Source organism: Astatotilapia calliptera, chromosome 18 (assembly GCF_900246225.1).
Source record: "Astatotilapia calliptera chromosome 18, fAstCal1.2, whole genome shotgun sequence".
NCBI lineage: Eukaryota > Metazoa > Chordata > Actinopteri > Cichliformes > Cichlidae > Astatotilapia > Astatotilapia calliptera.
Genome location: NC_039319.1, coordinates 6,882,947 through 6,906,305, shown reverse-complemented (window position 1 = coordinate 6,906,305; position 23,359 = coordinate 6,882,947). Strand labels below are relative to the sequence as shown.

The window sequence follows — 23,359 nt, the reverse complement described above, 5'->3', positions numbered from 1 at the left end:
TGCCAGTTCAGCTCGCTGGGTGAGCAGGTGACCATATGCCACACGGTCGGAGTGCAGTAGGGTTTGAGTCCGACCTATGGCCCTTTGTGGCAGCGCGGTGTGGCATCCCCTTCTTTGTTTTTCCACCTTTTGGCTTTAAAACTGAACAAAGTTGAGACCTAACGTGTGGTCTTAACCTAACAGCAGTAACAATAACGCTATATTTTAAATGATGAGAAATGGGCAACTGAAAAATAACGATTATGCAGAGGTGTCAAAAACTGCAGTTACTCCAGTGGCCACTAGAGGCTCTAAGACAATTCTCATGTGTGCCTCTGTTAAAATCCCCAACTTCAACAAAATAACATGTTTACAGCTTGGTACAAAGGTTTAGTACAAAGTAGCTAATTTCTCCCTTTATAACACTCGTATGGGGGGTGAGCTGCTGTTATAGCTCATCTGTGTGGATTTAGTTAAAGATTAAAGTCTGGGCGTGTCAGCACAGGCAGCAGCTAAAATGGATAGCTTGGCCTATGCTAGTCCCATATGTCTGTTATTTATGTGCAATAACAACATGCACTTGCATTTTTTTCTGTACAGTCTATGGAAACGGGGCGGCTAGCAAAATTTCTAACAGGCCTAACTGGGAAAACAAAGATGTGATTTCACTGATTAAAAATAATTTCCATTCAGTTGAGAAACCAGCTAAAGCAAAACAAATAAACGTGTCACAGTATCACCCTCGCAGATAAGTAATCTCTGTTACGGTAAGTGCAAAGAAAACTGTTGAGAACAGTGACCATTTCGTTCACCCAGCGCTGCCAAATTTAACACAAATGAGGATGTGGCAGATTACCACTTAAAATAAATAAGATCCAGACATGGAATGGGAATTTTTCACACAGCCCCGAATTCCTTCTCACCTCTTTCCCAAGCTACTGGAGTGCTGAATTGTAAGCATGCACCCTTGTTCTGCTCTCCAAATGCATTACAACTCATTAACATGCTCATGGTGCTGCGTTGTATTGCATTACCCCTGTGGCTAACTTCTTACAGCACATCTGGAACATATCACAGGAGCATTTACAGAGTGAACTTTGAGCTGTTGCTACATTCACCTCTTGCAAGGCGAAGCTGAAGCTGGGAATGACTCAGTGTTTCTGCAGAGCGCCGTCACACCTTCTTCTTTGACATCCCTTTATTTTAACCAGATCCCTTTCCTTTCGTCTGGATCCCTCTGTGCAAACACTGCGCTCCACCTTCCTCTCCAGACATTGAAAGATTCTTCCAAAAGCTTCTCTTTCAGTCATTTTCAGGTGGTAAAGTTTGATCAAGTACTGTAATAAACTTTTTGGCATGCCCACTTTTCTCCGACAGCACCCATCTCATGCACTGTCTCATCCAGTGATTTCCTTCATTAGCCTTTTAACAACCTCAGCAAAATATTTTTGGACTCAGCAGCAGGCTGAGAGCCATTGTGTCGATAACACTAAGACAGTACTCTGTTTTTAAAAGGGTATCATGCCCTATTCTCTAAATTTAACAGGTATTGTCATGCATCATCGTCCAACGGGCCTAAAGAAAATTGCATAATGCAACATTTTTTCTTTCACACCCAAACAAATCTACTTTTAATGTATTAAGCAGCTAAAGCTGCCAAACTGTATATCCTGAATAATTACCCGAAAATCCGTCAATGCAAATTCCCTTTGCCTTTGTAAACAAGAACTGCACTGAATACAAGGCAAAATTGTCAGCAGCCTTTACATCAGAAGTTCTCTTCTGTTACATCCTTTTTCCTGTTCATGAGTCATTTAGGACTTTTGTACGCCAGAAACGATGGCGCACACACCTTGAATGCTACATTTGATCTGTGCATCATTTCCTAGGTGTATCTAGTTAAACTAGGTGTAAATAATGGATGTTGCTCACTGGTTTGTGAAGTTCCACATTGATTTTAGCATTTTGGCTGATGTTGTTTTGTCTTTATGGAGCCAAAAGTCAGCATACTTGAAGAAGGTGAATAAATTATGAGCTAATGCATGCTAGTTTGTTTAGCAAGGTGCAGCCATAGTTTCCTCCACCATAGAATTCAAATAATTTGGTAATATTCATATTGCACATTCATATAAATCACATACAGATGTATGACTTGAATTAGCACAGGTTATGCGCTCCCAACGCGTAATATACTGACGATTCGTCACGTCCCAAGGCATTCCACGAGAACGCGAAAGGTGACCTTCCGCGTTCCTATGCTACACGCCGGACTGTGGATGAAATCGAATAGATTTATTCCAGCCCTAACCTTATGCCTAATCTTAACCACCACCTCAATCGTGTTAGATAGTGTTTTCCAAAGTGATTTAAGTAAAATAAACGTACATGTAGATTCATTCCAAACGGTTCTCATGTTCCTCATTTTTCTGAACTCGTAATTTAGGGACACGTTGGGTGGCCGGAACCGTAATATACTGACGATTTGTCACCTAGCGTAAAACGTTACGCTTTGAGAGTGAGAGTGCGTTTGCCCACCAAATACCACTTAACAAACAGGCTACACGCCTAATCATAAAAAAAATAAGTCTATTAATTATTGATACAGCTCAACTATTGACATGTACATTAAGAAAACATATGGAGTGAGAACAAAACTGTGGAAGCTAAAATTGTTTTTGTACCAAGCAAGGAGAATGACTGTTTCTGCTGTGGACAGTTTAACATGGGAGTCAATGGATTGTGTGATTTGCAAAACCAACTTTAACCTCCTAAGACCCGAGCTCTTCCGTGGCATACATTTTTAATTTCTCTTTGATATTTGGACATATTGGGACCCAATGAATATAAAAACAAAGAATTACCAGATTTTTTTTAACCTGTTTTTTGTTTCCAAGAGCCACATATGAGGATATTCATTTAGAATTTCAATAGAACAGTGGCAGTATAATGTCATCGTAAATGGATATCAGGCCCCTGTAGAGCAAAATTTAGTATTTTGGTCTAGACAACCCAAAATATGACGTCCACATATGTGGACGCCAGGTCCTAGGAGGTTAAGTGGCCAATTGAAGAACTTCCCTGTTGGTTCAACAATGGGGGCACCACACAGTGCTGTCTAAGCTTGACTGGAAAAATAATATGTGAGGAAGGACATAAATGTTCTAACGTGGTCCCCAAATTCTCTCGGATTTTGTGCATACCACTGAACATCTGTCAATAACAAGCTTCTTGAATACACAAACTCAAAACTGTCCATTAAAACATTGTTTTCTCAAGTGTTTTTGTTGCTTCAGAAAACAGACTTACGCTCATTCTCCCAGGATTTAAACTGACCTCGAATCTCTAAATTACACGTCTGACCCTCAACTATAAACCGAGTCAACTAATTTAATGGCTTTCCTTATTGATAACAGCTTTCGTCCCTAAATGCAAGCCAAGCTCCCACAGTGTGACTCTGTGAAGACATTTTTGTCCTTGTGAGTAATGCGCACACACTCGCACGCGCACACGGGGGGATGCTGAAGGCTACAATGTTCCGATTTTGTAATACATGAGTGGTTTCTGTGTTTAACCGATAAACTCAGCCTGACCAGTCGCTCTGCTGGGAGGCTACAGATGGCACATGTGTGTGCGTGCGTGTGTGTAGTGTCTGAGCGCGTGAGCAGAAAACACACTACGATGCCACCTGTCATCACAAACACACACCAGTCCATCCCTCTGCGTTTATCACCTCCTCCGTGTTCATCAAGAAATCGACATCATCTCCTGCTCGCTGTCTTACTCACTCGCTGCAGCTCAACTCATCTCCTTACAATACTCTTAGTCATTCTTCTACTCACGCTCACGTATTTTGCATAAATACTCACTTGCATTCATGCCATCCAATTACTCACAACACACGTGTCCATTTTTAAAAATTGGGTTCTCCCTAACTGACACAATATATTCCTTAACAGCCCCACTGTCACAGACTGACTCGGTACAACTGCAACATGACTGTTAGATGCCACCAAATCCTTTCAGGCATGCAAACCACTGGCCTTCCAACGTATTCTCAACCCAGTGCATCAAACGCTGTAATCTTTCAGTAGCCATTAGTGTCACAGAGAGAAGCTCGAGCTCTGGCGTCAATGCCTTGATCCACCAGGCATGCCCGGGACGATCAAAGCTAATGCTTCTGTTCGAAAAACTGACAAAAATATGCAAGACAGTAAGTAGAACAAAAAGAATATGTCATGGTCCCTGTGTCTGCCCGGTCAGCCCTACAAGGCGACATGTGTTTGTTTTAACGTTTTTCTCTCTCGCCGCTCTGCCTTCCCCACACACCTGTTTCCAAACACGCATCTATCATGTTAGTCCAAAAAAGGCTAGGCAGCGCCTGTACCACCTACGACAACTAGGGAAGTTCAGGGTCTCACCAGAGATCCTCAGGACTTTCTATACAGGCGCTGTGGAGAGCATCCTCACGCAGAACATCACATCCTGGTATGGGAACAGCTGTGTCAAGGACAAAAAGCTCTTCAGAGAGTGATCCGTACAGCAGAACGCTGCTGCAGGACTGCTCTTCCCCCGCTTCAGGACATTCACACCAGGAGATGCTGGTCCAGAGCAGCTCAGATATTGAAGGACCCGTTCCACCCCAGCAATAAACGGTTCCAACTTCTGCAATCAGGCAGAAGGTTTGGCGCCATCTGGGCACCCTCAGGCCATCCGTGTGTTAAATCAGGACATGCCCCCTCCCCAATCAACCATAACTGGCTAAGACGAGACTCGTTGTTATCACGTTCTCATATCACGCCTGATCCTCTGGCTTCCCAAATTTGAACTGTAAATTTCCAGATTGTTTATTTAATTTAATTATCTTAATGTATATAATTCATTCACTGCCTGCACATAATGTCCTCTTTACTTACTGTATATAATGTTTTCTCTCTCTTTTTGCACAGTCAAGGCGCGTATCAGGACACATTTCACTGTGTGTTGTACTTGTATAATTATGCACATGATAAATGAAAGATCTTGAATCTTTCTATGCCACATCTTAAGGCCGGGACTTGGAGTCTCTTGTCGCTGAATGATTGTGCTAGACACGTTAGTGTAAAATCCCGGCTTTGTGAAAATTAGAAAAGCTTTCCTTCGCGAGTTTGTTTCCTGGTTGTGACCTCCGTCTCTTGTAAACCTCTAACCCTGCGTTTTGGAACCCTGAGCGTGAGTTGTTTGGCGTGGCTGTGTGAAGATTTCCCCCCAGCGGAGCGAGCGAGTGTGGAAGGAGCGTGTGGAACTGTGTTTGGAATATGAGTGTGAGAGGACCTGTGGATCCTGGCACCCCCGACTTCTCCCCACCTGCATATATTCTGCACCTGGTATTTTTGTGAATAAAGAACTGTTTAATTGTGACTTTCAGTCTGCGCCCGACTCCCATCCGTTCACCGTGACAGAATAGCGGTGTCGTCGGCTATCGACAGAGAGACAGATTTTTCTCCCATTTGTTTTCGCCGTTTCCTTTCATTCGAACCTGATATTTGATAGAAAACGATGAACTTTCTGGGTGTGATAAGTGAAGCAAATGTTGAAGCGCTTTCTTTGGTGCCAAAAGAGTTCTGGTTGCATAGAAGACTTTGGAGTCGAGTCAGAAGTCTTTAGAGTCAGAAATGAGGATTATCCAGGCAGTGCTCATTGGCTAGCAACTTGTCAATCCCAATGTCCTCAGTTTGACAGTCACTAAGCTGGTTAGGCTATGAATGCTCAGCTCGAAGCTTCCTAACGGGGCTTCTTTAACTGACTCTACAATAGAAAAACTGCACATGGAAAGATGGTGCTATAGTGGTGCTGAAGGTGTTAAAATGTGATGCCAAGCTGTGCTAACCAGGACAAAAGCTGCTCTCAGTGTTACAGTGCATCAGCAGAGGACTCCAGCTAGGAGAAAATTGCCTGGCTGTGAGACTGTGCTGGTTCTTCACCAGATGTGTTGATAAATGTGTATCATTGCTTCTTGAATATCCTTTTTTACATGGTCCAAAGATTATGCATGTAAGGGTTTAGAGAAAGCGGTTGGCAAGTCTACAGTGACAAGTAAAATATGTGGTGTCACATAATTCATCACTTCTACCCGACCCAGCAGCTTATGCCAGCCTTGAGATTAAGAATAGCATCAGAAAAAATGACCTAACTCTCAAATTCAGCAGTTAAGGACACACTTATCACAACACAAGAGTCATTTCACATCTAACAGACTTAGATGATCAATGGCCATGGCTGCTAATCAAATACCCTGAACCTACATGCAAATTTGGTCCTAGATGACAAATTGTTCATGAGACTCTGTAACTGAGGTATGATGATGAATCTCAAAAACTGAGAAAACATATTAAAGCAAATCCAATTTAAGCCAATAGGATTAAACAGTCACAAGAAGTTTGCCCAAAAAATAAATTGGGCCAAGCAGCCAAAGTATGAATATCCTCATCCTTCACCTCGGCCGTGCAGATACAAAGCCACGGCAGCGCAATCCTTCTGGGAAATTAAAACGGAGGCGAGGAGGAGGTGGAATTTGTTCTCATTTAGGAAGCCTTAATCCGGCAGAAAGGGGAAAGAGAACACCGTTTTCCCCTCCGCTTTCTTAGACAGACTGTTTAGGGACCCAGAAGGATGAAATGAGATTTGCTGCAAACTCGTCTGTGTTTAATGTGGAAAAGGTGAAAAGAACGAACGTCAGAGTCGACATTTTGGAGAGTCGGAAAGTTATTCCGTTGCTCGAAGTGCTTCTGTTTTATGAGAAAAAAAAAAGATGAGCTAAAGCCTGTATGTTTTATACAAGTAATAAAAATCCAGGTGTTTCCTGTGAGCGCAGAAAATGAGATAAAGTTTAATCAGCTTCATAAAATTTGCTACATCCTGAGTATGCCTGGGTAACTTTAGACTTCAATAAACACAGCAGGGCGTTTCTGAGTCTGAATCCTGAAAAACTCCAAACTTCTCACTTTGTACCTGAGAGATTTGGGAGGAAAAAGACCCTTTGTCAACCGACACTCAATCCTCACCTCTCTGAAGTGATCCGGGGTCAAAGCAATAAACACACTGTCACTTCCACTGCACTTTGACATGCGTTAGCACTCGACAAGTTCATTTGCATTCACAGAGAGGCTTTCCCCGCTATACATTCTCCTCTCTAGTTTCCAAAAACATGTGAGATTAATTATCCAACCCTATTCAGACACAAATATAGAAACTCTAGCAGGGATTGTTCAGTGTGCAGCGATGGACGCTTGCTGACAGACAGACATGGAGGCAGATAGAGAGATAAAGAGCAAACACTCAGAGGCTGCGAAACAGTCTTCAATCTGACAGAAAGATGATACCGAGCAGAACTGCCTCCTGGTGTTGGGACTTAATGACTAACATTTGGAAAATAAACCAAGTTATATGGAGATTAGCCCATTTGCAAAATTGGCTTTTCAGTAATAAAAACATAAACACCCAAATGAGTCTCGTGTTATTTGAGGATTACTGTTTCTGGAGCTCCACGCTAACACTTTAGCAAGATGAATAACAATAGGATTAGAGTTTTTAAAACAACAGCATGTTCTAATTGGAAAGCTGAAACATTTCTCATCATTCAACAACCAAAAAGTTGATGCACATTCTCCAAAGAGCCAAATAGAACTACATTCTCCTCATTCAATTAACACTAATCGCCATTTCCCATAATAAAAATGTTCGGCAGTTATAACCGACGTGTCTTATCTGTTCATCTAAACACAGCAACTGCCTGTTATTGCTCACATAAATGTGCACTATACTAAATGTTAGCAAAGAACAGCATAAAATATCTCTGGTGACTAATGCAGCATTTCCTGGGGAGTTTCCTTGATTCATCAGTCTAATTCAAAACTACTTACAGCTCATTATGCAGAGTCACCTACCTCCACTCACTGTGCTTTGCAATGTATGCAAAAGTTAAACTAAGAAAGACACAGACACACTGCACTAAAGTTTATTCACATGAAAGTAAAGAATCAAGTTATTCTCAAAGTTTTTCTAGATAGTAGCAACTAGTGTTGGGAGAAATCACTGGTTTTCTTTGGGGCCACATTTGAACTTGAATGGTGGCATCGATTCTGGTCTGGCTGCTTTAACTCAGCCGCAGGTTCACCTTATATTGGCCAAATGTCAGGTAGGTTACAGCACTGTAGCTCACAAAATATTTGCTGTTGTTCATGTCAAACGTAGCTCAACACTTTTGGGCTGCAAATGAGCTGTAAGTGCAGCACGTAGCTCAGATTAGGCCCAAATGTGTCTGTTAGCTGGGCTGGGTCAACACAATGAATGCATTCATTCATACATGCATGCATTGGTCTAATTTTTAATTCGTGCATATATCTGTGTGTTTTTGCTTATGCCTCCCACACATTTCCGTCTGTTTATCATCTGCCCGCAAGATGTGTATCTTCTGCCTGCGTGTCTCATTCAGAGGTCACTCTGGATGTTTCTACCCAGACAGATACAACACATTCCTTTACAAGCTAAAGAAGAAAAAGGCCGTTGTCCATCGCGCGACTGAACTGCCACTCAGGCTGCACTGAGGGCTGGTTCCCTGTTACGCATATTTAAAAGCCTCTCAAGCTGCTCGTCCTCCCTGAAGGGGGTCAAAACACAGTTTGACCCCTTGACTGACCTCTAACCCTCATATCCCGAGCCTGACCTGTCCTTGTTTTCACAGAAGTCGGCTTGAAACTGAAGCACGAGGAGTGAAGTCGTTACGTTTGGTGATGAGGAGCAGTGCGGCCGCTTTGATTTTTATGCATTTAACAAACAAATCACAAGGATTCTTTTCTCTCTCTAAAGACATGTCTGGGAATCCTATTTTAGAGGTGTTTCAAAGTTCACACAGGGGCATTTTTACACCACAGCCAACTGCTGGGCCAGACCCCGTTTTCCCTGAGACCTTTGCTGAAGTGTGAAAGCTGCTCTGGCTGGACTTCAATCCAGAAAAACTGTCTTAAGTAGATTCTTATGTGCTGTCAGGAACAAATAATCCAGAAGTAAAGGGCAAAAATGAAGAGATTGTATATTGCATTTGTACAAAAATACAGAGCAGCAGATTTCAACTTTGATTGCAACACAGCATTTCAGAGAAGAGTCTTGTGTATCAAAACAAACCTGAATAATCACTTAAGCCGAGCTGAAACCTGAAAGCCTCTTAAGATTTAAAGGAAGCCATATCCAACCAGCACCCCATGAAATATAATCCTAAAGGCGATGCTTATACTTAAACACCTCTTCGGATAAAAATCGCCAAACTTATTCAACCCATCCAGCAATTTATGACACATTTATTCACTACCATCTGTCATTTTAGTGGTTACTGTGTATCAGATATATTGAAGTTGAACAGAAGATTAGATAACAGCCAGAAGCTTTGTAAAAAAAAAAAAAAAAAAAAAAAAAAAAGAGTTCAAAAGAAGCTTTATCGTCACCGTTAAATCCAGCTGTTTACTCTGATGGATGCCCTCTGATGCCCTCTGATGTATAAGTGTGTGAGTGTGTGTTGCTTTGAGGGCATCTGGAGTGTATCAGCGAGTGTGTCCTGTAAATCCTGTGATTGCAGCTGTGTGTGTGTGACATTGTCGACTAGGTTCCCCCTTTCTCCCCCCTGCAAGCTCTCTCCCTGCTAATCTGCTCGTTAAGGATCTAATCTGACATGTGTTTTCATTTGTGTGTGAAAGTGTGAGTGTCTGTCTGTGTGTGTAGTTCACTGATGAGTCCACAATGGCTCTGATTACATTCACAACATATTGTTAGTTTTATTGCGCGCGCGTGTGTGTGCACGCACTTGACTTTGTGTTTGCTTAGCTGGTATGTGCGCTATTGTTTAATGCCTGCCTTGATACAGTCAGTGTGAATCAGTGTTTCCATATGTGAGAGCTGATTCACAGAATTCGGGGCCTGTAATTGTTTAAAAAAGGCCAATCTAAACAATATTAACTTACATAAGAGAAACAATAGCAGGATTCAGAGTTCACCCTTCCTCCTATTACACAAATATTTGCTGCTGAAAGAGAGAAGTCAGCTGGTGAAAGTCTGTTTGTTCGCCAGTGTTTAACCTCTGTTCGTACTAAATGGTGGATGTCAATTATTGCATTCACAGCTAAATAAATTCTAAAAACCTCGCACCAGCCAGCTCTGTAAATCTATCTGTCAGTTATTGTAAAGTGCTTCGGTGTGTTTTTCCTAAAAGAAATCTTTATTTTTTCTTTTAAAGGCCTCAAAAAGATCCAATCAACCAAACAATCACCGTTAAATAACTCAAAGCTCTGAGTTCTTTGATTGAGGTGTCTCTTTATGCTCTTTGTAGAGGTTTCCTTGTATTCCTTGTTTTTTTTCCCTGCATGACTTTATTTTGAGTGCAGGGTGTCCTTAAAGTTGTTTGCATGATTCCTATGAGCTTATCAAAACTTCTAAATCCTTCATAATCTTATAAATTTAATCTGAAGCTCCTAATTAGGAGGCATGAAAACAGAAAACTCAGTTTCACCCTAGATTGTCAGGTTACCCCTGCTCATGGCTTGCAGTTAATGAATATATGAGATCTTTGAGAGGTTACGTGCAATATCTGGTAAACAACAGAGATAAGGACTCTGTTTTCTGGTTGTGTATGCACACATTTCTATCTAAGGCCACTACATCTCAGTTATTCTGGGTGCTCACGACCCTTTTTTTAAAAAGCCGATTCTTACACCTTCGCAAATATCGTCTTCTATGATAATGTGGTTGAGACAAAAGCAAATGCTGGTAGGCTGTAATTTGGCCAGTTATCGTTTTGTGTTTGTTTTTTGTCAAACAGGGCCGAGAGCTCAGGTTGCACACGGTTTAAAGTTCGCCATCATTTGTCAAATCAAGCAGAGAGGGAGAGCATATGGCGAGCAGGGGAGAACGTGGGATGAAAACATAGCAAGTGCACACTGAGTTCACAGGGAGAAGAGAGCAAGACGACGGACAGAGAAAAAGAAAGTAATGGCAGGAGGCGACTGGATCAAACAAGTGACAGGACACCCTGAGGGTGGAGGAGGTGGAGAGAAACAGTGAGAGGTCTGTCGCTGAGGTCAGGATCAGACTGACCGTGCCAACCAGCATGACGCTTGCTGTCTCTCTGAGTATATTGGTGCCCTTCTGATCTCTTTTTCATCCTTCTTTGCTTTTATCACTTCACCCTCTAACCTTTGGCTTAATCTTCATCTCTTCTTATGAAGCAGATTTTCCCTTTTCTATAAAAAGCTGAACGTTTTTTCTGACCACACAGGATTAAACGATCAAACTTTCAGTCCTCAGTGTGTATTTCTATTTCTATTGAAGCTTAGTGCTCATTTTTTTTAAAGGAGAAAGCATGCAGTTTTTTATGATTGCAGCTATTGTTAGATCTGTAGAAGGAACATTAAGTCTTTGTCTCTGTATCGCTGAGGATCTCTCAGCATGCAACCACGGTGTTGGTTGTCGGCTTCGGCTCTCCGTCACTCTCTGTGTAGCTACCACGCAACTCTACCGAGGCACGCGAGTCCACTGCTCCCGGGGCCTCTTGTTGCCCCCATCTGCACCCACATGCATCCTGCAGTGGAGGCTGAGGACTGTCAGGGGCCACTATGAGATTGGCTTTACAATCAAAAACAACCACCAGCTTTAAGGTGGTCTGCTTTACAAGTTTAAATAGTCCCGGTGTGCCTGCCATTTCTACAAATGTACTCGAGAAATCACAAATTTGTTTGTGCATTACTGAAAAAAATGGAAATGATATTACATAAGGCACTACAACTGTTCATTCAGAATGCAAACATGATGACGCTGACTTAATCCTCATTGTGCTTTTGTGCTTTAAAGTTAAAGATCACAAAAGAACACAAAAACAAACAGCTAAATTAGTTTTGAAGGCTCCCGCCTCGATTTTTTGGGCCACAAGTCACTCGTGGAGTGACAGCAGCACATTCAGCCTTCCTGTTTTGTGTGGTCGCTGTGGAGCTGAAAAATACAACCATCTGGAAGGGAGGCTTTTATTTTTCCTCTGAAAATGGCAAAGTCAGAGTGAATGCTGAGAATTCAGAGCGCGGGGCGGGTGAAGCGACGCCTCGGTCTAAAGCCACAAAACAAAGGATGACATTCGAGACGACGTGTTTTGATGTGGTATAAACGCACACTTTCAGAAGAGGAGGGAACAAAGTTTGTTCAAATGTATTCATATATTCGGTAAACACCCTTTTATCCACTAATCGTGTCATGCTTCTCTCAGTCACCCAGAAATGATTTTATCCCTTCAGTCGCCTATATGTAATTTTTCATCAAAAACACTCATATCTTGCCAATCATTTGTCAATCTATCCATCCATTCTGACATTTATTCCCATCACACTGAATTCCATCCTTTTATCGGCCCATCCATAAACGCGTGCGTCCATTAATTTGATTCTACCATCTATTTTATACCAGGGTTTGTTTCCTGTGGAGGTCCTCAAAGCACCTAATAAAAAGCCCAAACAAGCTTCTCCTACACTCCTTCAGTCTGTGTAACAGTGTCGCTGCCCATCACACTTTCTTCTCTTATTTTATTTTGCAATAAAGTGTATTTCAGTCAGGACCTCTATAGTTATTTCCATCTGCAGTAATTTATATCTGGCTGCCTAGCTCTGTCCTGGGGCCTCCCTGACCCTCCATTGCGGGAGGAGAGCATACCTCCCAGCCGTTCCATGTGCATACATATAAATGGAAAGATGCAGAAGGAGATAGCAGCGGCAAGACCTCATTACAGGACGGAGCAAGTATCAGTAATGACAGACATGACAATGATTAAGTAGGACACGCCACGTAAAGGAAGAAGTGGAGTGAAAATGTGGGTTGCAAAGCGACAATAATATTGTCTGATCTACCTTAAATCTTATATATAACTCTTACTGGTCTTGCCTTAAAGCTATATTAGTTTTGCTGACTCTTCTTCGTTGTTGCCTAAAACACTTGGGTCAACTAAATGAAGCTTATGCATAAGTTCAGTAAGGAAGATCTGCAATCACTGATCTGCCTGCTTTCCTGGCTGCTTTTGTGCTACGGCTTTCCCATGCCGGACTAGAGCAGCGCAGATCCTGAAGGACCCGTCCCATCCTGGCAACAAACTGTTCCAACTTCTGCAATCCGGTAGAAGGTTCCGCATCATCCGGGCAAGGACAGAGAGACTCAAGAGGAGCTTCTATCCCCAAGCCATCCGGGCCCTAAACCATAACATCCCCCCCAACACCACACACGCCCGCCCTCTCACATCATCCATACGTGACTGAGACAGGACTCTCTTCTAGACACTCTAAACCCACCGGCACAATGTACATTTCAAATTCTTTTAATTTGAAATATGTTCATATTGTCTATTTTGTAAAATGTTCAGATTGTCTATTCTTATTTAATTCACTTTATGTACTTTTGCACAAGTCGAGGAGCGAGTCAGGTTACATTTCACTGCGTGTTATGCTTGTATAACTATGCATGTGGCGAATAAAGAATCTTGAATCAATACCGACACCATTACTCTAGTCCGATCATCTAGTTGTCCACCCTGTTTGAGCCAATCAGCCTCAGCGTCGCATGGTTTAAATCTGTGCTCTCCGTCATTTTCCTCCCCATCTCCACTTCAGACACCTCAGCCAGAGCTCTATTCAACCCATAATCTCCATCTTCTCCACCACCACCAGCGTCTCGACTCCGTGGGGTCCTATTCTAAATCCTATCACCGCTGGGATTCCTTTCAGCCATGATGGGCCATCGGAGTCTAATCCCCAAATACTTTATTTTCTCTATCTTAATAAATCATGTTCAATTCCTCCAAGTGATCTCTCCTCATTGAAATAAATGTTCCTGCAAAATAGAAAAGAAACAAGCTTTTCCAATGATCCATTCTTCATTTATTCACATCAAACCATGCCTCAGCAAAATATATATATAAATAAGTGAGACATACTGGGAATAATAATAGAAATGAGAACGTGAAATCAACTTTGAAAACACGAGCTCCACCAACCATTGCACACGCAACACAAATGCCCTCTAACAGTACGTTTCCATTCATGTGACACCTCCGGGCTACGAGATGTCGGTCATGTGACTGTGTCTCTGCTGGGGCATTTTTCTGACTTATCATGAAGCGCTTTGCCTCGAGACAAACTGTAAGGAGCAACTGGTCCTTCCGTCACACTCTGGAGGAACTCTATTTTTTTCCCTTTTTCCTCTCCCCCTCCAGCCTCTCCTCTGTACGATGACGAGTTCGCTGTATGTTCCTGAAATGTCAAGCTGCATCAAATTTAAATGTGTTGCTGGGTAGAGAAAAGGGAAAAAAAACATAGATATCCTTATAATGTTATTTATTATCACGAGGCAGTCCACAAATTGCAGCTGTGATTAACTACTCTAATTATCTTCTTAGCCGTGCCTACTTTTACTCAAACTGACCCTATACCCTGTTTCATCTCCATCACCGAAAGGAGAGTTTTCACTTGTGTATTTTACACTCATTTACTTTTTTTTAACCCATGTTAATGCAGACCGATACAACGAACTTGTAGTAAATCACTTTTAAAAAAATCTACATGATGATAAAAACTTGGCAGCAGGGTGCATGTGATGTGGAGTGTAACCCAGTTCTAAAACAAAGAACCCCAGTGTTTTTCCACATATGAATCACACTGAAATCCACTTGTGTGTTTATTAAACTGGTGGTGCTGGAAAGCCTTGAGGTCATGTGACACAGCTTTGATAGCTTCCTCTGTTTTGGATTTTCTGGTTCTCTCTGTTCTCTCTAAGGTCAGCATTGTTAAGACTGTTTATAACTGTTCACCAACTGAAACAGCGACTAGCTGAACTTCACAAAATCCCAAATCTGAATTCTCTTTATTTGCACCTTCCTGCTTCAACCAGAATTAAGAGGCCAAGTAGCTGCCAGGTGCTGCTAATGAAATGCATTCGATTAATTGATCATCATCAAGTATGGGCACCTCTATAAAAGCAGAAGTTTTAGCAGTTTGCTGGTCTGGAGTATTCAGGTTTATTGTGACACATGCCATAATCTTCCCAGGAGTGGATCTCTCATCAAATTCACTCTAAAGTCAGACCATTCAGCGCTCAGGGAAACTGCAAAAAAAAAAAAAAAAAAAAAATCCAAGGGCTTCATCTCAAACTACAGGCCTCAGTTATGATGTTGACTGTTAAATGTTGTGACAGTGCAATTACAAAAAGACTGAACAAGTAGGGCTTGTTTGGAAAGGTTGCCAGGTAAAAGCCTCTTCTCTCTAAAAACAACCTTGCAGCACAGCTCAGTTTTGCAAAGCTGCATCTGAACATAAGACTGCTGGAACAATGTCCTTTGGACAGATGAGACCAAATTAGAGATGTTTGGCCTTAATGTGCAGCACCATATTTGGCAAAAACGAAAGACAGCAAATCAGCACAAACACCTCATTATCAAGCATGGTGGTGGACGGGTGATGATTTGGGCTTTCCCCCCCCCCCCCCCAGCCATAGGACCTGGCACTTTGCTGTTACTTAATCAACCATGAAGTCCTCTGCATACCAAAGTATTTTAGAATCAAATGTGAGGATGTCTGTCCAACAGCTAAAACTTGGCTGATACTGCAGCACATCCTATGCTGCTGTGGTTGGGACAGTGATCCCAACCACAGCAGCAAATCTACAACAGAACGGCTGAGAAAGAAAAGAATTAAGGTGAAGAAGTGGCCCAGTCGAAGTCCAGACCTCAGAGAGAGCCGTGCATAAACAAATGCCCACAAAGTACAATGGCCTGAAGAAAAGTTGTAAAGCAAAATGGGCCCCCCAAAAAAATCATACAGTAAACAATCACTTCAAGTTACTGCACTGCATTGTCATACTTTTTCACAGAACTGCAAAGAGTCATGTGAGTCCCTTTCATATAACTGGAGATGTATTTGAGCCAAATTGGGCTATGAAATCCACGACAGACCTCTTCTTTGTCTCTTCTTTGATGTGGCTGGTAACCAAAAAAAAATGTTGGTGACAGAAGCAAAACTCAACAAATCTTTGAAACTGTTGTTTCACAAAGAGGCCTCTGAATCGCCTCAGTGCTTTTTTGTATTCAGTGAGTCACGTTCAGTACTCTGTCCTTCCAAACGATATTCACTTACTTGCTATCCGAATGATCAAAACTGAATTAGAGCTCCAGTATGTTGCCTTTAACCTTCCCACTTTTTATGCTTATCCAGGTTTTTAGGTTCACATTTTCCCTTTAATCTATCATTTATTTCATTTTATGCGCGTGATTTTTCTTTATGGACATTTATCTACATGAAAGAAAGATGAGAGCCGAACAACAAAATTGCTCAAAGACAATATCCATCGCTGAAAGGAGATAGAAATGGCAGATTTCCTTTTGAAGTTACCTTTAATGCATCAGTATGAATGTGCGCTTGAGGATGTGTGGTTTGTGCGTACTGTAGCAGCGTGCATCGACGTCTGAACACGAGGCTTAATGTAAGTGACAGAAAGTTTAGGCTGCCTGTGTTTGTGTGTGTGCTGTGTATGTGTGAGGTGCACGCTGTGCCAGTTCAGCCTCATGTAGGAGGCAACAGTTCAGCCAACTCCTAAAAAGATGTCCCAAATTATCCGGCCACCGACGCATGTTCCTTACCCATGCCTCTGCTCTATTTTACCACGCTCCGCGGGGGATTCACTTTGTCGGCCACGCTATTTCAGACGTGGACGTGAGACAAGTCTTGTTCTGGTGCGGCTCCAGATTGGCTACAGAGGAAGAGCCGTCGGATCTTAATGTGTCTGAAAAAAAAGTGTTACTGCTTCTCGTCTGTTCACCGAGCACAGAATTTGTCACTTGAGAGGTTGGGTGATAATTCCAACAACGACCTTTTACTTCCACAGACTGACTGTTTTTCTGAAGCTTACGATGGCCTCGTGAACCACAGATCCATCTATTTGACCTCAAAGTCCACAAAAAAGATGCTTCCATTTTTATTTCTTTTAAAATAACAGCAGCTTATAATGGTGTTTGTTACACTTGTGTTATTTTTCAGATAAAGCTACATTGTTTCCACACTGATGGATCATCTAAATCTAGTGCACAGCTCCTCCCAGATTTCTTTCTTCATGAATCACCCCTGTAGAAAACAGGGCTCACAAACATATATTTTTACATATGCTGTAATTAGGGATCATAATTACAAACCCTGGGTCATGAGGCTGCACGGGGAAGATATTTTGTGACACAGATGTCGGAAATGTAGCCGGCGTTCGCTCGTGGAACAGCACTGCTATGGTTTCTCTGCTTGGCTAGTTAACTGCAGACATGCTTCACAGCAGTGGAACATGTTTGTTCTGTTTTGGTCCAATAATTTAATTATGGGACTGGGAGAAATGGGCAAGCGGCTACATGCTATGACGGAGGAGGTGGGATTGTCATTCCAACAATGAATTTCAATTTGGAGAGTATCTTAAAATCTGGGATATTTGAGAAACTGTAACCTAAATGCCACTGGCTTGATTTTCCTTGTAGGATTTCCAAATGTGTGTTAGCGAGACACTTCAAACCAGCACTGTGAAGGTGCTGTGAAGGTTACTGATGATTGTAGTGCTTTGGAAACTGAAACACTGGTTGATTAGCAGACAAGTAAGTGACAATAGTTTAATTTATGCCATTAATCAGACAAAAAAAAAGATGAAAAAACACGTTTTTGTTCTTTTTAGCTTCTCAGACTGGATGATTTCCTGTTTCCTCTAATAGTTAACTCAATTTGCTCTCTGGACTATTGATTAGACATAGCAGACCATTCAAATGCATCATCTTGGCTTCTTTGAAGATGAAATTGGCAATTTGCACTATTTCAAATTAATGAGTTTATTAGCCAAAATACATTTACTATTGTTGTGTGTTACGAGACCTAAATCAATGATCAGTTTTCGTAGCTGTTGGTACTTGTTGTAAGCTGCCTGCTTCTAGATCGTCTTTCTGCTGAGTAAAGGTAATGTGAATTGTGTTGCCAGCTTATAAACAGTCTGCAGAAACATAATCAATTCAAGTTTAAACTGAGTCATGAGTTTGAGACCTGTCTTTTCGGTTAGGGGGCTTTTTAAAAAAATGTTGATTTCAATTATATTTCACTCGCTAAGTTAGGATCAGGCACCAAAAGGATTAGGTTTATGCAAACAAACTACTTGGTCAGGCGTCGGAGCACTTTGGTAGGCTTTGGCAACAAAAGCACTTGGATGCATTAAGGCAGCAAAGCTAATAGACTAAGGTGAGAAAAACAGTACTGTTTGTGTAAATTGCTTCCTTTCACATCATAAAGCACATGTTACAAAGCTCTGTTTGTTAGCTCACCATATTTACCATTGTATAAATTCCATATTCACTGCGTCCTGCCTGAGGTCTCTTGTATAACGTGTCTTTTTATCTACTAATCGTTGAATACAATCGATTATAAGAGCAAACTAAGCCTGCTAGCTCAGAGCTACTGACCATATGTATTGGACTGATAACAGCTGATGACAGCTATTGACTGGGCTGATAAAAGGTGTTAAATTGCTGTTGTTACAGCTTTTAGTTTAATTTCTAATGGCATATTACTCACTACTGTAAAACAGAGTCTTAAAGTGATAGTCTGAAATACTTCCAGGTTTATACATTTTCACGTTTTTAGCTTAAACATGATTTTATGAACAATCTAAACGGTTTCTGGGTGATGTATGGCACCTACAGGGCGTTCAGGTGAGCAGTAGCTGTCCCAGGTGTTCTACAACAGGTGTGTAATGCCTCATCCGCCTTCGTCTATCAACAGAGATTAACGCTCAACTTTTCAGACATTCGGTTCACAGTAAAACATTATATTCTGTTCCTGTTTCCACTCATTCCCCCGCCAACTGCCGTATCATACTCCGGAGCTGACGCTGTGCCATCCATCCAGTGAAATAAAACTAAGATATCATCTCAGGAAATTTTTAAGTGGGACCGCAGCGCTGCCAAAGGCTTAAGGCCCCCCTCGACGGGCATATTTCGAAGATTTGACTCGTTCCCAAAAACAACACCGCTCCTGCCAAGTCAGAGAGCTACGAGCTGCACCCCATCATCATCCAACATAAACTCACACAACAAATAATGAAACCAATCAAGGAAAGCAGAGAGGCCCCTAAGTAAACAGCCAAATGACATGTTGAGGTGGCTGCAGGGTGGTCAGGCTGTTCAGCGGGCACAGGCGCGTCAATCAGAATGTGGAAACGTTGGCTCTCTTGACTGCGAGACATGGAATCAGGCACGTGTGGCTAAAATGAACAATCCCATAACACTGAAGAGCAACACGATCAATACACCTCATGCTTCCATTTCCCTCCTGGTTTCACACTTTTCCACCTTTTGGACATAAAAAACGTGATCTTCGTAAAACCTGAACACACTCTGTTGGTGCTTTGCCCGACACCAGAAGCCAGATGGTCTCTAGTTAATATTAAAACCATTTGCTCATGATAAAACCTGATTAAACTGTAATATTTTATTTTACAACTGCCTTATTTCAGCACATTAACCTGTGGAAAAGTCATTTAGGGAGACAATAACGTTCAGTTCGAGATCTACTGCAGTGCCAGCCAGCCACTGTCGAAAATTTTATCGCCATGATTTATTACATTTCATTAAGTACTTAAGCAGCATTATTGCATGCTTATACTGCTCCCTGGGTTATCACACAAAATAGGGTCACTGCAGAATTAGCTTCCAAAGGAGATTCTTTTCAGCTTGTTTGCTTTCAGCACAGTGGACGGTGTATATTCCCCCGAAAGACACACGATATCCACTATCTGTCCCGAGCGCTAATGGTTTATTAGTCCCTTGGTGCTGAAACATGATCCAATAGTATTGGTGGACCCCATCTGTGAGACAGCGCTGGACAGCTAGTCGTGATTTACACAGGAGCCATTTATGGAGCTTTTAAAAAAGGCAGAGGAGCCGACATAAAAACAAGCTTATTTATGGACAACGGCAACACATGGGTTGTGGTGCGGCCGTGCACAATTGAGTGTGTGTTTCTATGTCACAGAGGGTGGCTTAAGGGTGTCTGCATGGGTGCTTGCTCACAGGTTCTGAACAGTAATTCAAAGGAAAGCACCATGAGACGCACACATGAATGATTCCAGCGTGCGTGTATCATTATAAGAATGTTTTTTCAAAAAGTCGATAACCCAAACTGCCTCCAGTGACAGCGATAAGGCTGAATAGACCTTTATTTATCTTTTGCTGATCATTTTCACAAAAAGGAAAACAAAAAACAAACAAACAAATAAAAAATATAAAATACAAGTTCTCAGGAAACAACATCCCGTCACTTACGTTGTTTTGTCTGACCAGTGCTCCCAAACTCGAATATATTTCCTTAACTATGATGGAAGACAAAGAAAAGCACAAAAGCTTCACAGCAACTCAAAAACTGGAACTTTCCTAAAGAAATAAATGGTTTGTTAGATATCAGGATGCACTGGCGTATTCTTTTGTTACTGTGATTCATAAATAGCGCAAGAAAAAGCAGGAGAGGAAGCATGAGTACAGATAAAAGCATTAACTGACTTGTGTTTATCTTTCAACATCTTCCTCAGAAAAACCAACACAGCAGCCCTTCCACCCATTTTAAAAATCAAATTTGATCATTATTCCAACGCTGCATACAAAAAGGCACACAAAGCGTTTCTTCTTCAAGTACAAACAGGTAAACTCTACTTCCAAATGAAAAGTAAACACACTTTCTCCATTTCAGCAATGAGCAAAGTGAACTTCATTAATCAAAAGCGGATGCAGCCAGTTTTGCAGAGTTTGCTCCCCCCTAAAATCATGCTAAAAGCCCGTCCAGCCTGCCTCCTTATCATGTATGAATTACTAAACCCATCAAAGCCCATTTCCTCTGAAGTAATTGCCAGCACCTTCAGCGCCATATCTCATCCCTGCACCCCCGTTTCCTGGGAACAGATGTACAACTATCTCCTTGACCAATAGGTGGCACAGTTTCACACTGTATCCAGGCAGAATTGAGGAGAGAGAGCAAAGAAGGGTGGGAGAGGCAGAGAGAGAAGAGCGAGAGGAGTGAACTCTTACTTGCAGTCTCTGTCCTCCAGATCAAAATGCGGATTGAAGTTGATGAGGATCTTCTGACCCGCTTCAGGGGCGGTAATCACCCATACGCACTGCTGGGACGGTGGGTAGGCGCTGGGATAGCCCGGGGAGGTCAGGTAGTCCGCGGCGTGCATCTCTATGCTCCCCCCGCATTTATCTACACCGCAAAAAAAGCAAGAAAGTTGTTCAGTTAGAGGAGATAAATTGACTTTCTGGGCACTGGTCTGCACTGTAATGTTGACTGATTGCGCATTCTGGTGTAAAAGATTTAAGTGCAACCGCAGGGGTGGGAGTGAGGAGGACACTAACAACTCCAGCTTGGGCACATAAATCCAAATATCCACCGCTAGAGCAGAAATTAAAAAAAGAAATTACACATATTTTTTTGCGCCAAGAAGCCAGGCACACGGTGGAACTATAAATTCACACACTAGAATTCTCTAAAACTTTACACTCGTACACTTTTTTAGAAAAGGTGTTGGATAAAGTGAGGTTCCTTTGCATCCGCACCATAAGGTGTGATTACGCCCATGAAGGTGAGGTGGGCTGCTTTGCCAGCAATCAGGCAGGATGATTAAATTTAATTTTCTCTCTGAACGATTTGATGAATTGCTTGTAACCGAGATCATGCTTCAATGACAACAAGCGCCAAGCTCCAAAATGCGTCTCTGAATGGATGAAGCCAACAGACCTCAAAGACAAATTGTTTAATTTTTCTATTATAATAAGGAAACTTATTACAGTGAATTGTTGTGCCTCAGTGACTGTGTGTATTAGTTTGCAGCTGCAAGGTAATTTGCGCCTCTGTCGCTATATTATACATTAGTATAATCCGGTTTCCGTGTATTTTGTGGCTTATTGCCGTTTCCCCTCCATCTGTTGGAGGAATTCTACTGAAAACGGTATTTGCGTGGTCTAACTTGAAGCCCCGCGGACGTGCTCTCAAAGGGAGAGCCGAAGCATAACAGGTGAGAGGCAACAATGGTGCAAAACGATGTAAAACGGATCAACGTTCAGCTAGACTGCCTGTTGTCAAGCCACATGTATTCATTCAACCCGTCAACACCTACCAGTCTGTGTCAACGAAGCAACCAAGAAGACTTGGGCGAAAAGGAACAATAGCAATCCACTACGCATCCTTATTAGATAGCACAAGACAGACATTTGTTAAAATGAAAAAATAAAGAACATAAAAATAAAAAATAAAAAAATAAAGGCAAACGGGTGGGTAAACGTCCAGAGTTTACGTCCACACAGGAAAAATAACAGAGATTTGTCTCAAAGTAAGAAATCTGGTTGTTGTAGAGTCCCCAGCATCCTGTGAGCTTCAGCAGCAGAGCCCTGCGTCTGTCAGGGAACAACTTGGCATCTCCTGGAAAAAAAATAATCCAAATGCAGAAAAAAAGACGAAGAATCAAAAGGAAAAATCCGATCGTCAAAAGTGGCAGTCGTGAGCTTGCGACTCTTGCTCAGACCTCTCACTCCTGACACCAAACGGGAGCGACAGACATACTTCCAAGTGGGAAATGGAAAAAGAGAAATCACTAGTTAAACGGTATTCAGAGGAAACCCAGCCGCGGGGAACATCGGAGCGCCGCTCTCCAGATCTTCACTCCTTATTTCAGCTCAGCTCTTTCTCCGCCTCTCTCCGCTCTCAGCGACTGACTGACCGCCGCAGCAGAAATGTCAGGAAGACGTGAAAGTAACAGCGGAATTTCCACTCCCCAAATTTCTGCTTCTAGACGCCTTGCGCGCAGCCACCAGCGACCGACCGCTACAAAGGGGCTGGAGCAAACTGACACCGGTGCGCCCTCTTTGCGCTCCCAACGCGTGCTCGCGGGGATAAATGCGCACGCAAACTCAGGCTGGCATGTGGGTCTGGTGTAAGGTGAGGTGTGGACAGCGACCATATGAGCCAACGAGAATCCACATCTGACACGTAGTCACGAGGAGAAAAGTATTGGAGGGAGGTTTATTCGGTCCTTTGTTGGCGACCTACATCCCACATTTAATAGTTTGCTCCAGATACGTTCATGAAATATATTAGATACTTGAATTGTTAAATTACACGTCTTTCCTCTGAAAATAGTTACAAGTATATTGGGGACACGTCTATTGCATATTTAGTCTATTTTCGTTATTAATGAGGGTGGTTTGGGTGGATGGAAATAACACTGACAAAGACTGAACTTGTTCTGTGAAAAGAGAGCTGACAGGGGAGAG

The 23,359-nt window shown here is 42.2% G+C and overlaps 1 protein-coding gene across 1 annotated transcript in view; it reads right to left on the bottom strand.

Moving 5' to 3' along the window:
- The window catches only part of LOC113011172 (neuropilin-1a-like), a 91,075-nt gene extending 67,944 nt beyond the window's left edge, over positions 1–23,131 (bottom strand). The window contains exons 1-2 of the mRNA XM_026150583.1: positions 22,207–23,131; positions 21,119–21,293 (exon numbers count right to left, since the gene is read on the bottom strand). Of these exons, the coding sequence (XP_026006368.1) occupies positions 21,119–21,293; positions 22,207–22,300 (269 nt within the window). The 5' untranslated portion in view covers positions 22,301–23,131. The remainder of the gene's footprint in view (positions 1–21,118; positions 21,294–22,206) is intronic.
- Positions 23,132–23,359: the final 228 nt, after the last annotated feature.